The sequence below is a fragment of the Acanthamoeba castellanii genome, assembly GCF_000313135.1.
Source record: "Acanthamoeba castellanii str. Neff unplaced genomic scaffold scf7180000084046, whole genome shotgun sequence".
NCBI lineage: Eukaryota > Discosea > Longamoebia > Acanthamoebidae > Acanthamoeba > Acanthamoeba castellanii.
Window position 1 is genome coordinate 5,538 of NW_004457440.1, and position 15,312 is coordinate 20,849.

General features: G+C 53.3%; 8 protein-coding genes across 8 annotated transcripts; 4 read left to right on the plus strand and 4 right to left on the minus strand.

The window, feature by feature from the left end:
- Window positions 1-159: 159 nt before the first annotated feature.
- Window positions 160-1,490, minus strand: ACA1_020460 (Rho termination factor domain containing protein; the record flags this gene model as incomplete). Its single annotated transcript, XM_004338975.1, is given in 2 exon segments — window positions 160-219; window positions 234-1,490. 2 exon segments carry the CDS (start codon window positions 1,488-1,490, stop codon window positions 160-162), a joined length of 1,317 nt encoding a protein of 438 aa, XP_004339023.1.
- A 30-nt stretch (window positions 1,491-1,520) lies between these two features.
- ACA1_020470 (uncharacterized protein) lies at window positions 1,521-1,901 on the minus strand (the record flags this gene model as incomplete). The annotated part of the gene is made up of 1 exon (XM_004338976.1): window positions 1,521-1,901. The coding sequence occupies one exon, from the start codon at window positions 1,899-1,901 to the stop codon at window positions 1,521-1,523; it is 381 nt and encodes a 126-aa protein (XP_004339024.1).
- Window positions 1,902-2,215: 314 nt separating this feature from the next.
- Window positions 2,216-3,391, minus strand: ACA1_020480 (uncharacterized protein; the record flags this gene model as incomplete). The annotated part of the gene is made up of 2 exons (XM_004338977.1): window positions 2,216-2,921; window positions 2,943-3,391. The coding sequence occupies 2 exons, from the start codon at window positions 3,389-3,391 to the stop codon at window positions 2,216-2,218; spliced, it is 1,155 nt and encodes a 384-aa protein (XP_004339025.1).
- Window positions 3,392-3,432: 41 nt separating this feature from the next.
- On the minus strand, window positions 3,433-4,208 carry ACA1_020490 (uncharacterized protein; the record flags this gene model as incomplete). Its single annotated transcript, XM_004338978.1, has 4 exons — window positions 3,433-3,513; window positions 3,614-3,808; window positions 3,847-4,104; window positions 4,140-4,208. 4 exons carry the CDS (start codon window positions 4,206-4,208, stop codon window positions 3,433-3,435), a joined length of 603 nt encoding a protein of 200 aa, XP_004339026.1.
- A 1,920-nt stretch (window positions 4,209-6,128) lies between these two features.
- On the plus strand, window positions 6,129-8,374 carry ACA1_020500 (Serine/threonine protein kinase; the record flags this gene model as incomplete). Its single annotated transcript, XM_004338979.1, has 5 exons — window positions 6,129-6,588; window positions 6,963-7,148; window positions 7,194-7,297; window positions 7,397-7,762; window positions 7,856-8,374. 5 exons carry the CDS (start codon window positions 6,129-6,131, stop codon window positions 8,372-8,374), a joined length of 1,635 nt encoding a protein of 544 aa, XP_004339027.1.
- A 1,167-nt stretch (window positions 8,375-9,541) lies between these two features.
- On the plus strand, window positions 9,542-10,066 carry ACA1_020510 (uncharacterized protein; the record flags this gene model as incomplete). Its single annotated transcript, XM_004338980.1, has 1 exon — window positions 9,542-10,066. One exon carries the CDS (start codon window positions 9,542-9,544, stop codon window positions 10,064-10,066), a length of 525 nt encoding a protein of 174 aa, XP_004339028.1.
- An 864-nt stretch (window positions 10,067-10,930) lies between these two features.
- ACA1_020520 (uncharacterized protein) lies at window positions 10,931-11,874 on the plus strand (the record flags this gene model as incomplete). The annotated part of the gene is made up of 2 exons (XM_004338981.1): window positions 10,931-11,705; window positions 11,840-11,874. 2 exons carry the CDS (start codon window positions 10,931-10,933, stop codon window positions 11,872-11,874), a joined length of 810 nt encoding a protein of 269 aa, XP_004339029.1.
- A 2,598-nt stretch (window positions 11,875-14,472) lies between these two features.
- Window positions 14,473-15,195, plus strand: ACA1_020530 (uncharacterized protein; the record flags this gene model as incomplete). Its single annotated transcript, XM_004338982.1, has 1 exon — window positions 14,473-15,195. One exon carries the CDS (start codon window positions 14,473-14,475, stop codon window positions 15,193-15,195), a length of 723 nt encoding a protein of 240 aa, XP_004339030.1.
- Window positions 15,196-15,312: the final 117 nt, after the last annotated feature.

Here is a 15,312-nt window from a genome sequence, read left to right on the forward strand (position 1 = left end):
CGCTCGGCGATGAACATCGAGTAGCGGCCGATGATGTGTCCGAGGTAGGGGCGTTGCTCCGGGGCCAGCATGCGCTGCAACAGGACATCCGGCTCGAGCTCGGGGTGGAGGATGAAGAGGTGGTAGAAGAGGTAAGCCCACGCAGCACACGTTCCGTCCTCATGTCCGAGCAACGTCGTCCGGTTGCCCTGCAGTCCCTGCGGCCCCTGTCCCCGGATGCTATCTCCCGACACCATATCGGTCACAAAGCTTGTCGTGTGCCACTCTGATGGCGTGAGGTTGCCGCTGGAAACGAGATGCTCGTATATGGCGGAAAGCGCGATCAGGGCGTGGGTGACTCGGAACGCGCCTTCGTTGTCGGGGTCGAAGCCGTTGGACTCGAACAGGTACGCGTGTCCGGTGCCGCGGTTGATCAGCAAAAACAGCGCGTGGCTATCCATCCTGGTGTAGCCGACACCGACTGCAATGGGCAGCCACGGTCGCTCGGTGCCGCACTTTACGATGCCGTGGGATTTGAGCCAGCTGCCTTCCTTGGAGGTTGTATGGAAGGGCCCATCGCTGAACAGTTGCGTGGTGTTCACCCGGAACATTCCGGGCGGTTGGCGGAGCGTGTGCATGACGCCATCCATGACACGCTGTCGAATGTTGGCAATGTCCGTGTTGTTCGCCCGTGCGAAAGCCGCCAGGATTTCGTCGTCGCTCATTGTGAATCCGTTGACGAGTCGATTCCAGATACCTCGCTCGACGTTGAGCGTCAGCGGCCGGCCGTACGGATTGACGGAGCACAGATCGCGCACGCGTTCGTGCGTGGCGAGCGCGCTGGTGAAGTCGGACCAGTAGAAATACTGGAGGGAGGTCCCGTGGAGCTCGTGTTGCGATAGGAACCTGCGATCCTTAGCGCTGCCGACCTCGTACGGATAGAGGGAATGGCTCACGCTGGCGAAGATGCCCAGCTGCTGGTCTGTCAATCGCGGCGTCGCCAGGAATGCCTCCAGCTGCGGTTTCTTGGCGTTCGGGCATGGGACGTGGATGTTGGAGCGGCCGTAACTCCTCCAACCGAGGCGGAGGAGCTCCGAATAACTGGGCTTGGGTTTGGGTCGTTTGAGTACGACCGCCTTCGTTCCTGGCAGCGGCTGCGGCTGCGGCTGCTCCGCCGGTTTCGGGGGCGCGACGGTGGCGGCGCGCGATCCCGCGTTCGTGCGTTTGGCCAGCCGTGGAGGCTTTGCTTCCAGGAGTCGGATGATGTCGGCCTTGAGCGCTTTGGGCGGAATGGCAATGTTCATCTGCTTGGCCTTTGCGCGCAGCTGTGCGATGGTCAGTGGTTTCGCCGCGGCTGCCGGCTTTCGTATGGGGGCCTTTGCCGGAGCAAGCGCCGCGATGAGGTCGGCCTTGCGCATGCGGCTGTAGCCGGCGATGCGCGCCGCCGATGCCAGCTTGAGCAGCTCTGTCACGGTTTTGGTTTCCAGCGCATTGGCGGATGGTTTCGGCATCGCGATTTGCAAGGATCCGAGATTATTTATTCACGATGTTGCCGTGATTTTGTATCCCATATCCCATCCGGGCAGCGATTCGGCCGACGAGGGCACCAACGGCGACAAATACTTGACCCAACAGTTGGGTCCCGATCCGTTGCTCAGACGATCGTACAGCCACCCGTTGCATTCGCTGGTGGTATCGCACACGGACTGGCACTGCTGATCGCTGGTGACGTGCACGCCGCCCTGCACGAGATCGCACGATCCGCTCAGATTGCCGCATGGGATCTGCTGATCCTTCAATACGATGTATGTCGAGTTCTTCTTTTTAAAGTCGAGGTAGATGCCGATGAACACGGCGGCGATGACGACGATCATGCCCAGGCCGATCAGCGTGGCCATGCCGCGGCCTTCGGGTGTCGACATTTGGGATCGGCATTGGCAAACAATCACGGGCGAACTGGACGCGCCAAAACACAAATATAAGGGGGGGGGCGTCGCTTGCATTTTGCGACAACACGATGGACACCGACGATTACCTCGATTACATCAGCAAGAGATCCGAGCACATGCTACTATGCGCTCAACGAGGAAGACAAGGAGGCCAATCGCGGCGGCTTCTGAGGGCCGGTTGGACATCACACCGTTCATCAAATGGCTCGTGGAGCTTGGATTCGATGCGCACCACCTCCAATCGGAGCATAAAAAGTCGTACGGATGGTTGATTGAAACAAAATAGCTCATTGATGTTGGGCGATTCTGCCGTTTGTCACGCGAGCCGGTGCCGTGCCGGGAAACACGGTGCCCATGGTCATGGATGCCAGCGCAATGAGCGCATTCTGAGGCACCACGTCGACCTTGAGGTTGACTGGCATGTTGCGCATGGACTTGTTGGTCATGCCGATTGCGGTGCATGCCAGCAGGCTGCTTAGGTTTGGTGATCCATAGACAGGCTGCATGTCGCTGGCGCAGGTCTGAATGCCATCCGAGTTTGGCGAGCACGTCGAGGCCACGTTGGAAAAGGTGCCGCAAGTGCCTGGAGCCAGATACACACCCGATCCGTCTGGGTAGCTGAGCGAAAAGTGGGGAGTCGTCGCGGCGGGCAGATTTTCGATGATCGCGCTGGCGTTGAGCGCGTAGGCGCCGTCGTTGGCCGACGATGCCACCCACCTGGCACTGACACTGCGCACCGCAAGCTTGGCGATGTTTGTCGATCCGGTGATGGTCGCGTTGTCACTGTACTCGTTCTTGGCGTAGAGATCGAGCTGGTATCGCCCGCTGACGATCGGCTGCGGCAGCCCGATCCTGGTGGCGGCGCTCTCGCTGTGGTACTGCTTGCCCGATGGATCGGTGATCGTGCTCACGTACGACACGGAGGCCATCGCGTCCTCGCTGGTGGGCACCGCGTCCCGCTCAAAGTAGTAGCCCGTGGTCGGGTGGCTGACGCTGCCGCCGGGTGGTACGTACCGGATGGCGTTGGCGGGGAAGGGTTGGGGCTTCAAGTCAAGCGTCCCATTGAATGTCGCCGACGGTCCCGTGCCAAACTGATTGCTGGCCGCGATGGTGATCGCGTAGGTGCCGTCCTTGAGCGGCGTCGGCAGGAAAGCCACGTTGCTGCCAACGGTGGCTTGGGGCGTCTTGTCGCCCGAAGGATCCGTGATGGAGTAGCTGTAGCTCATGGAGTATCCGGCGCCAGATCCGTTGGTCGGTGGATCCCAGGTGAACACGAATCCAGCGGTGTGCGGCTGCCCGTAGAACGCGCTGACGAAGGCGTCATGTGGCTCGAGGCGCACGTTGCGTACCGATCCGATCAGCGTGTCGGATTGTGATGACTTGCCATGGGTCCTCTTGTAGATCACCCACCCGATGACCGCAAACACGATAACGACAACGATGATGGCAACGGCACCCCACATGTTTGCTGAGTGGCACATCCGGGCATATATTTGATTCGCCATTACTGGCTCATGTGGATGTTGGACATGGATGCCGGGGTCGACGATCTGGGGAACTTTGACGCGACGGTGGCGGGCGTGGGCTGTGACGATCCGGCCATTGGAGAGAGCGCGCGGAAGACCAGATTGAGTGCCTTGCCGTGGGACGCGCGATTGGTGGTCGAACGCCAAGCAGGCGGGAACCTTGCTTGGATCGACACCGTAGGTGGGCGCAGTCGCGGCCACGCACCGACTGGTGCCGCTGCCCATGGAGGTGCACGTGGTGGAGAGGGGCAAGGCGCTGCATCCGCCCTGCATGATCACGGGGCTGCCGTCGGGATACTGCGGCTCGACGGTGATCCGATCGCCGCTCTCGTACCCAGTCACGTCAGCCGACAGCTGGAGCGTGTAGGCGCCGGGCGACTCGAGTTGGCCACCCAGTTGGCGCTGGTGCCGGTGATGCTGAACACCACCACCGCGCCCTGGCCGGTGGCGCTCGGACCCTGGCCGTACTTGTTGCTTGGGGTGATCTGGATGGCGTAGGTGCCGTTCATGGCGGGTTGCGGGATGGGCCACGCCGGACCCTGCGTCTGGCCCGTGGTGGACACACCCTTGGGATCGGTGAGCTTGACGGTGTAGCTGACCGGCGCATCCGAGTCGAGTCCGGCTTTTTGTGTTTGAGATGATAACGCTCGCTTTGCTCAATCAGCAGGAAGTGATCGGATGGTACACGGTACTCGATCTCGCACTGGGAGTCGCGCGATATCCAACGGCGGTCGACGAGACGCTCGCGGTGCATGCAGTCGAGCCCTAAGCCATCGTAGTACCCGAGCTTGACGGTGAACACGGATCTAGGCCTCGGATTCGGTCAGATGGGGGCGGCAGTGTCTCCTTGGGCATCTGCGAAACTTTACTGGCGCACGCCACGTTTTTCAAATCCTTGGGATGGATGAAGCCCGGATCAGGCCACGAGCCGTCGTCGATTTCTGAGACAACATTGCGTTGCGTGGGCTTCGTTTCACGGTTGTTTTTTTTATGCCTGCTGGCGTGTTCTTTACAAAGGGACCAACATACCGGATTCGATACGCCCCGAATCCGATTGCCTGTAGTCTTACGATCTCGGCGAGGGATTAGTTATTGCCATCGCGTTCTGTAATCATCGGCACTCCACCCGTCGATGGTCGGGAAGGCACGTGTGGTAAAATGCGTGCTGTAACCCGAAAAATGCCTCTTTTGTTTCAGCAAAGGGAGCTGACACAAACCAGGGCAGTATGTTTCCGGAAATTCGTATTTCCTTTGGAATTTCAAAGAAACTGGGGAGCCCTTATAACACTGTAATTTTTATTTTTTTTATCAGTTCTTCCATTACCCAACGCGCACCATGAACAGCACCAAGAGGCACTATTCACAGAGGAGCATCAAGAAAGCCGCCAAGATTATTGGCCTGGCAGCACAGCAGCCCGAGCCAGTAAAGCAGGCAGTACAGCAAGCTGTCACTCAAGCTCTTGCTCATGTCATCTATGATGACGTCTTCAGTATGACATCAACTTGATCAAAGATTGAATGCCACCGACTCAACCTTGAGTTTTGACATCCGCCTGTCAACCTTCCATCCCCCTCTACTGTCTTTTTATACACTTTTAATGGAAATGTTCCACCCCAAGCCCAGGATGCAACACACCAGATCATTGTACATATTCGCCATCGTGCGATGTGGATGTTGGGTGTGATGGCCTTATTAAACAGCCAAGGAGAATTTTATTGATGTCTGTGGGTGGTAGCCCTCCAGCGTGAAATACTTGCTGCACACATCGTCCAGTGTTGGTTTGCGATTGATGATGAGTCGTGGGGGATTGGATGGTGTGTGTGAGATCTGCTCTTTCATTCTGTTGACGTGGTGTTTGTAGATGTGTGCGTCGCCCATTGTGAAGATGAGTGATCCCAGATTCTTGTCTGTGATCCATGTGATGAGGCACAGCAGCGTGGCAAATGATGTGATGTTGAATGGCAATGTGAGTGCAACATTGATGCTGTGCATGTTGAGTAGCAGATTCATGGTCATGTGATTGGGGCTCATGTTGAACTGCATAAAGTTGTGGCAAGGCAGAAGTGCCATCTTGTTGAGATCCAACAAGTTCCATGCCAAGATGATGTTCCAGCGGCTGCCTGGATCCTCAATGATGAGCTGAATTGCCTTGGCCATCTGATCAATGCTGTTTTCTTCACAGGTATGTCATGACTCAACCCCCAACATGGACAAGTGATATAGGAGCATGTCACTGTCACACTCATGTTGTGCTGCCAGTTCAACATCTATTGGATGATGTGCGCCCCATTGCCTCCACTGATGGCTGTACAGTGCACATCAGCGGTCAAGCCCACCAGTGCCACTGCAAGCACCAATGGCAATTTGGAGCTGCATCTTGGGCTTGGTCTTGGCATTGGCCTTGGCATTGGCGTCATCTTGCTCCTACTCTTCACATTTGTCTGTGTTCTGGCTGCACTCAGCGTGGGCATCATGCAGCACAAGCATGAGTGACCCACATGGGACACATTGATATCTGACATCAAGTTTGGCAATCTGATCAGCACCAGCAGCAACAGCAACATCCACAAGGCCAAGTGGCGCAGCACTGAAGTCGCCATCAAGATGTTCACCACCCACCACACCCATTTCTCCTGCAACAAGCTGCATAAACTGCGTGGAGAGGTTGACATCATGAACTCCATGCGCCATCCAAATGTGATCACGTTCTACGCCACATGCACCAAGCCTCTGGATCTGTGCATCATCATGGAGCACATGGAGCTGGGCTTGCTGTTAGATCTCCTCAAGAACAAGCTCATGGAGTACCTGCCACTGGCACTTCACATCAAGCTTGCACTCAGGATCACCAAGGGCATGCACTACATCCACTCACAGGGCATCGTCCACCGCAATCTCAAGTCGCCCAATGTGCTCATTGACTCCAAGTGGAACGCCAAGGTCGCTGACTTTGGTCTCAGCACAGCGCAACGCGCCATGGGGAACGAACAGGCGGGCCTCAGCATCCCCTGGGCGGCGCCCGAGATCCTCAGCGATTCAACCATGGCTGATGGCGTGTTGGCCAACATCTACTTGTTTGGTATCATATTGTGGGAGATCATCACATGCAAGAAGCTGTCATCTGTGACCAGAAGTGACCTGTGTTTGTTGATGATGTGGTGCCCTTGCTGTATCTCAACGCCCAGGACCTTGTTTATGAGAAGGAGATTGCTGAGATGCAAGATCTCATGTGTTGCTGTTGGGCCCAGGATGTTGTTGAATGACTGACGCTGCTGGAGATCATCAATGCCCTCAACATCATTGTGGGTGTGTGTGCCCCCAAGAAGTGCATTGACGACTCAGGCGACAACTCTGGCAGCATGATGTGTGGATTGTTGTCCAGATCCAACGTGTTGTCCATGTGATCCATCTATGGCAACGTCCAGCTGACTGCCCATGGGTATGGCATGACCCAACCACCACTGCACAATGGTGATGTCTACATCATCATCAGTGACATCTCCACAGCCAATCAGCTGTGGGAGCTCAACCACTCAGCAGCATGCAAGGCCACCATGATCCACAATGCACTCATGTGCAATCTCATGATGACCCACAATGGCTATGAGGTGCACATGTCTGGCCTCAAGGCAAGCATGGGCACTGGCACCTTCTGCATCACCTTCCACCAGGCCATTGACACTGTGGCCTGGTGCTCCAGCACACAGCACACCCTTGTCATCACCAACTGGCCTGCAGGGTTGCTGTGCATCAACAGCACACACACCAAGTATGGCAACTTGTCCAACAAACACTTTGTCTACCACGGACTGCGTGTGTGCATGGGCGTGCACATTGGCCTGGTGTGTCACATCATGGACCCCAAGACACACCACATCAAGTACATTGGTCCAGCGGTGAAGGGAGCCATGGCCATTGCACATGTGTCATCAGGCAGTCAGGTGCTCATGTCACCCAACGTCAAGGCCGAGCTCACTGACCTGCCCAATGAGATTGGGTGGATGTGTCCCCTTTGGATCCAACACATGGGCAATGTTGATCTCAAGCAAGCGGCGCCCAAGGGGATCCCCTACCAGCTGATCATGAACTCACTTGAGATGCACGCCAAGAATCATGTGTGGTTCAATGAAGACGATGACAGTGATGACTGTGATGTGCTCCAGCTGCCCGCTGAGGACATGAGCCTGCTGGTGTCAGCCAACAAGTGCCAGTGGTTTATTGACCTGTGTGAGATTGAGACTGGCAAGGTGATTGGCTGTGGGATGAGCGCCATCATCTACAGGGGCCTGTGGAGCAAGTGGACACTGGTTGCTGTCAAGATCTTCAACCAGTTGAAAATGACTGAGGAGCAGACGCTCTGATTCTGTGTTGAGGTGGCCACTCTCACTGAGCTCTCACAGCCCAATGTCCTGCTCTTCATCAGCACCACCATTGGCGACAAGCACCTCTTGCTTGTCACTGAGTTCGTGCCCTGTGGCAGCCTCGCCAGTGTGCTTGCCAACACCTCCAAGTACCCACTCATGTTCACCCAGCACATGCACATGGCCTATGGCACTGCACATGGCATGCACTACCTCCACTCACTTGATCTGCTGCTGCTCCACTGTGATCTCAAGTTGTTGAACCTGCTTGTGGATGACTGCCTCACTGTCAAGGTGGCTGACTTTGGCTTTGTGTGCATCAAGGAGAACAATGCCACCATGACCAACTGTGGCATGCCCACGTGGAGTGCGCCTGAGGTGATCCAGGGCCTTGACTATGGCATGTGGGCCAACATCTATTTGTTTGGTGTCATCCTGTGGGAGATTCTCATGTGCAAGGTGCTGTACACCAATGAGCTGTTCATGTGTGTGGTCATGTCCATCATTGAAGGCAAGCACCCACACATCATGTTGGATTGTCCTGAAGCACTGCACTGACTCATCAAGTGATGTTGGCACACCAAGCCGGCCAAGAGGCCCTCCATGGAGAGTGTGTGTGAGCAACTGGTGGACATCATTGGTGCATGTGGTGATGCCATACTTGATGTGTAAAACTTGTCATCACCAACAGCAACAATGTCTTTGCTTTTTTTGGCACACTTTCTGGCAATGTGAACGATGGACAGGCCCTTGGACAGTTTCAGATCATCACAACGCCACAAGTCATAAAGATTGAAAAGGATCATCAGTTCGTCCTGTTTGAGGATCTGGAACAAAAACAAGATCTGCGTGAAATGCAGCAATCAGCACACTGGCATCTACTATTACATTATCAAAGCTTCATTTGGTCCCTCCAATTGAGAATAAACATTAAACAACAGCAAGGATCCAATGCACTTTTCCTTAATCATTCAGGGTGGTGGGTGTGTTTATTGATCAAACAAAGTCCTTTGCCTCAGATCCTTGATGGATTTGATCTGGATCTGGAGTGCTGCCTTACTACAGCATCATCAACATCCCTCTTCAGATCCTCTTCAATATCATGCAATTTTATGGCATACCCCTCATAGATCACATGTTTCTCCTTGGCACAATTGACAGCCTCACCTTTGCACTGCTCAGTTGATTCAATTCTCTTCACCTTGTCATGTGAGATGATACAGGTCATGTAGACATGCAAGTGCAACTCTCTTCAACACACACAGGCCAAACACAGTCCAGATAGTCCCAACCATCAAGGTATTTGATCAGCACAGGCACATACTCACCCAAACATCCCAGCTGTGCAATGGCCAGTCAGAACTCATTCACAATGTCATCATGATCACAGATCATTTCAAACACAATCAGACACTCACCAGCTGTAGGTTTCCCTCCATCAACAAATCTGGGCAGTTTGCTGATTAAGTCATACTCAACAAGTGCATTGGTTACAGATCACACAGTGACAATACTGCCCAGAGCACATTTACATGGGTTGCTCTGCATGGTGTTGGTGGTACTATGGCAACAACCATGGTTGCCTCTATAAGGTCTGACATGGCCAATGTGAGCTCACATGGACACCAGTTTGATTACACAGCCAATCACAGATCTGTTTGGCACCATAAATAGTCCAAATTTGGGCCTTGTGTCACTCTCCGCACCTCACTGCCACCAAGAGACATGCACACCCTCACTGTTCTGCTTTTGCTGGCCATGCTTGCCACCCTTGCCACCAGCCAGGGCTCGCCACTCTACTTTGGCACCACCATGTTCACCTTCCACACAGCCAGCTCACCCCTGGCCAACTGCATCCACGACACATCGGCGACTGCCAGCCCCCTCAAGTGCAACATCAGCAACTCAGACCTCACCTTGTGGACCCTCACTGGCCCCACTGTCACCCCTGGCGATGAGGCCCTCAGCCCCACCACGCCCGCCATGCTCAACCCCTATGGAAGTGGATCATTGACCCAGTGGTGCATCCCCAAGAACTCAACCAGCTATTTGGACCAGAACACTGTTTTGTGCAACAGTGTGCCCATCCTTGGCTGGTTGATGTTCATCAAGACCTCAGGCTACTATGGCAATGGCATCTTCAGCAGTGACCAGTTCGCCATCCTCAATGTGTGCAATGGCAAGTTTTGCACCATGGGTGGTGTTGGCATGATCAGCTGCAACACTGAAGACATTGCCTTTGCCACCTGATACACTATCATGTTTGCATAAATAAAACCCATGCTTCCACAAACCTTCAGACGCCACTCTTTGTTCCATATGAACAAAAACAATAACCACAAGCCACCATGAACACAAATGCAGAGGTCACACTGCTGTACATTTTGTCAATCATCAGGATTGTGGCGTTCCACACCCTGGCACCTCAGCTTTGGCCCACTGAGCACACAGGCAACTATGCGTTTGTGGCGCTAGCATATGCCACCTGCATCCTGCAAGCCATCCATGAACACAAGACTGAGTCCAATGGCAATCTTCTGTGCTGGCTCACCTCCAACGTCATTGCTGCCATCACAGCCACCCATACAGCTATCTTCTTTGCCATGGCATGGAACGCCCACACCATGGAGATCATGCTTGCTGGAGTGGGTGTGTTTATCCTCATGGTTGTGTTCCTTGAGTGTGAATGTGTGGAGTGTGATGATGATGATGACGACAGATCCAATGAAGAAGAATCTGAAGAGGAATTGTGATCACCAAGTGATGAGGAGGAACCTGACAACAGCACTGATGATGAGGAGCAACATGAGATCACATCCACTGATCGACCCAACCATCACATCTACTTTGAGGATTCAAGTGAGGAGGAAAAGGAAGAGGATGATGATGAGGAGGCATTTGTGGCGATCTGCGAATGATGCATGGGGCTGGATCTGTGTATATTTTTCCAATGTGTTTGGGTGAGAGCCTTTAATGAGCAACAACAATCACATTTACAGCCTGGTGACACCTGTGCTTGGTTTGGTGTTCCTCCCTGATGTGACTGCTCTGACTGGTGTGAGTGCCGTGCAGGTGGATCACTCCACCCTGCTCAACAAAGGCATCAATACACACATGCAAATAGATGTGTTTGTCACGTCCAAGGGTCAACCCAACAGGCTCATGGTGCTTGATGGCACTGGAAACATCCCTGGTTCTCAGCTTGGCAACGCCTATGCGCCACTGGTGACCAAGGGCGCCCTCATCATGGGCAACAGCACCACCTTGACCATTCTCCCACTGGGCACCATGAACCAGCTGCTCACCGCTGACACCAATGCCACAAATGGCATCAAGTGGGCGCAGGGCGACCACACCACTCTGAACAATGTTGGCACCAACACCCACGCACAGATTGACACCTTCATTGGATCCAAGGGCGCAGCATCTGGACTTGCATTGCTTGATGCGTTGAGCTTTGTGCTGGTGGTGCAGTTGGGCAATATGGGCAGCACCATGCCTGTCGCCATGCTGCTCACCATTGTGTGCCCATGGACTGAGGCCAGATGGGCTGGTGATCTCAATGTGCTCAAGACCACTGGTACACTTGTGCCCATGTACTTGGGTGCAATCAATGGTGGCGCCAACAACACCTACTTTGTCAACCTCACTGACCACACCCAGCAGCCCCATGCCATTGAGATCATGCTCAAGAACACATGCACTGTGTTGCTCATTGTTGACCCTGGCAACAGCGCACAGCTGCTGCTCAACGGAGGCTACTACTTGGAGCTGGGTACACACACCTTCATGGTCCTGGCGCTGGCCTTCATGCTGTGCAGCATCACCATGGGCACCTACATGGACAAGTGGAGTGGTGGCAACAGCATCACCTATGTGGAGGCCACCAGTGCCCTGTGCATGTACATTGGCGTTGGGTGCCCTGGAGGCCCCATGGCTTACCCGCCAGGCAGTCCTTTCAGCATCAGGTACATGCTCACTGGAAGCCCCTATCTGGACAACACTGTTGATGTGCAAGTGCAGGGATGGACCACCAGAAAACGTGGCATGTCATGTAAGGCAGGACATGGCGCCATATATATTCTTCATTAAACACCAGCACCAGCACCATGCAGACGACCACCAACACCAACAAGTGCCAGCACGCTGGGATCAGTGGAGCCCCTGAGACCTCTCTGGTACCTGTTGTGCACAAAGTTGAGCAATGCTGCATCTGGATTGTGAAATCCTGCCACTGGTGTTTGGCAACCAATGAGCACCATGATGTGTCACCACCATGATGGTTGTTGCCAGGGACAAACATAGAAAGAACAGGATGTTAATGAACACTGAGGTTGGGGATATTTTTTATTGGCGTTGAAGTCTCACAAGCACCACCACCACAACCATGAATCCAACACAGGCCAAGAGGAGGATGGTGGCCACTGGTATGGCCACACCCACTGCAATTTCCACAACGTGGTTGTCACCCATGGGCCTTGGCCATGAAGATGGTGTGGAAGGGGGCATGCTTGATGGTGTCACCAATGGCGTGCTTGATGGGGTGTTTGTGAAAGAGGGTGTGCTTGACAGTGTGGAAGTGATGGATGGGGTGGGCAAGTTGTAAATGTCCACCATGCTGACTGGCCCCCTGGTGCCACCAGCAAAGAGGGCCAGGTTGCTGATGGAAGTGGCTGCCAGTAAGTAATGGGCCTGGGAGAGTGTGGTGGTGGTCCATGTGTTGGATGACGCATTGTAGATGTCCACCATGCCAGAGTTCCCCCCCAAAGAGAAGCTGCCAGCAAAGAGGGCCAGGTTGCCAATGGAAGTGGCCACCAGTCAGCCACAGGCCTGGGAGAGTGCAGCAGTGGTCCACATGTTGGACAATGCATTGAAGATGTCCACCATGCCAGAGAACCCCCCTGTAGCCCAGCTGCCAGTGAAGAGGGCCAGGTCACCAACGGAAGTGGCTGCCAGGTGATATTGAATCATGCAGTTTGGCATCCACACAATGTGATGGTGCCACCCATGAAACAGACCTTGACCTTTTCAACCCTGTCATGTGTGCAGAGTGTGAGCTGGTTGGGCAAGGAGGTGGCGAGGGGCGTCTGTGGCAGAATGATGTGTGCTGCATGTTGCATGGGGCGATTGAAGTTTTCACATGTAGATGCACTGTGAGGAGAGTGTGCTGGTGTCTGATGACGCCATGAGAGCCTCTGATTTGGCGGTGAAGGTAGTGTTGTCTATCCTGAGATCAAAGTACAAACAATGTCCACAGAGGTTGCTCATCATGATGCCCATGTGCCCATGGTTTGGTGACCACATGTTACAGCACATGAGCACAAGGCCAGCTCTGTAGGTGCTGTCCTCATCACACCCAACTGGCAACCAATCAGACAGCAACCCAAAGCCAGTGGGCAGAGGGTGGACGTTGTTGTCATCAATGATGTGTTTTCAGTAGCGCCATTCCTCCTTTTTCATCAAGGCCAGCAACCACAATGGGCAAACAAACAGTGGAGTAGACACGCAGTGAGAACTCATCTTGGTCGTTTTTTGTATGTGTTTGGATTTCCCTTTGTATTTTAAGCAAGTGCCATGTGAATTCACTCAAAATCCATTGGAAACTGCCAAACCCATCATTGTGAATGTGTGAGCAAAGTGCAGGATGTTGATGTCCTCATAGTTGTAGGGTTTGCTGTTGAGATTGCAGAGTTGCTCACATCAGGTGGGTGCACCAAGCATGATGGAGATTGGGTCACACATGTCAACAGTGCCAGTGAGATGTTTCCACATCCAATTTGTGCCATCCTTGGTCAGCAAATCCACAATCCAGTCATGATGCACAATGAGCATCCTTGCATTCCTGCACATCCCAATCAACACCACAATCACAGCACCAAGTGCAAGACAGGATGTCAAACACTGCAATCCCAAGATGAGACCACATGCAGTCATAACCACAGCTGAATCAGCAGCCACACACATGGCCATGTTGACACCAGCAATCAGGTGTGGCCATGTGTCAAAGACAATGAAGTTTTGCATGTTGTTGGTCACATGGCTTGTTTCAGCATCCTATTTATTGGTTTGCAGTTCCAAATGCACTCACAACAAGATCTTTGATGAACTGGGCTATGCCAGGTGAGGTGCACTCAGGCAGTCCTGAAAACATGATGTTTTGGTAGCCCATGCTATAGACCATGATGTGCAGAAGATCTGCCAGGATGATCACTTTTTTGGGATTGAGATCCCACACAACAATGATGTCACCACACAATCCAGAGACACACATGTGCATCATGCCATACAAGGGTGAGTTGCACTCCTTGGGCAAGCAGTCACCACAAGCATAGGCAATCATCACACAAGTGCAGATTCCACTTGATGGTTTGACAAGAAAGGCCACCACAAGATCAGACATGTCAACATTCTCAATGTCACAGTCAGTGCAGCATTTGTCACCAGCACAAATGGACATGCATCCAGCAGTGGCAATTTCAAGCCTCATGGCACCACACAGGGCGCCCTGGTTGGTCCCATTCTGTCTGCCTGAAACAATAGTGATGTTGGTATGCATGGTTGGTATGGATTGAACAGTGTGGCTTGTCACCCCCTTTTATTCTTCACCCCAGTTGCCAATGAACACAAAGTGCAAGTGTGAGAACAAGGCAGTGCCAATGGCCAAAAAGCCATGCCCTTCTGACAGATTGGAAGTGGTGAGGATCACCCATGCAAACAAACACAAGGTGGTCTACATCAGGCATGAGTGGAAGAAGGGTGGGTATGACCTTGAGGAGAGCAAGTGGGCCAACCCCTACTTCCTCAAGAAGGGTGCAATGCCCAAGGAGCACAAGGAGTGCCTTGACAAGTACCACAGGCATATCATGTGTGACAAGTATCTCTATCACGCCCTGCCTGAGTTGTGTGGCAAGATGGTTGGATGCTGGTGCAAGCTGCTGTTGTGTCATGGTGATGTGCTGGCTGAACTGCTCTGTGATTACAAGCCACTGACACCCAAGAAGCCGTGGCATTGCATCCTTGAAAATGGTTGTGTGCTTGTGGTGTTTGATGTGGATTGTGTTGTCATCAGCAATGAAGATGACTGCTGCTGTGGCAGCACTGAACTTGAAATTGACAATCTGTGTGAGGAGGATGTGAAGCATGTTGATGACCAAGTGTGCAGCCTCATTGGTGGCTTATTTGAGCATCTCAACCCCACATTGCTCACAGAGCCCTACTCCTATTCCACTAGCTTGGAGTGTGACATCCCCCAAGAGGGCAACTCAATCAAAGAGCTCATCAACATGGTGCACTACATGTCCCAAGACAAGGGGTGGCAGTCAGATCTGCCACAACACAGCAATTGTATCAAAGTGCACACCAAGGCTGAAAGGCTATAATAAAGTAGAGTTTCTGTCTAGAAACAGAAATGTCCTTTATCACAAGGAGCACAGCACTTGTGTGTACAATGCTGACTTCTTGTGGAGAAGTGGTGCCTGATGGTGTGACCATCAGGT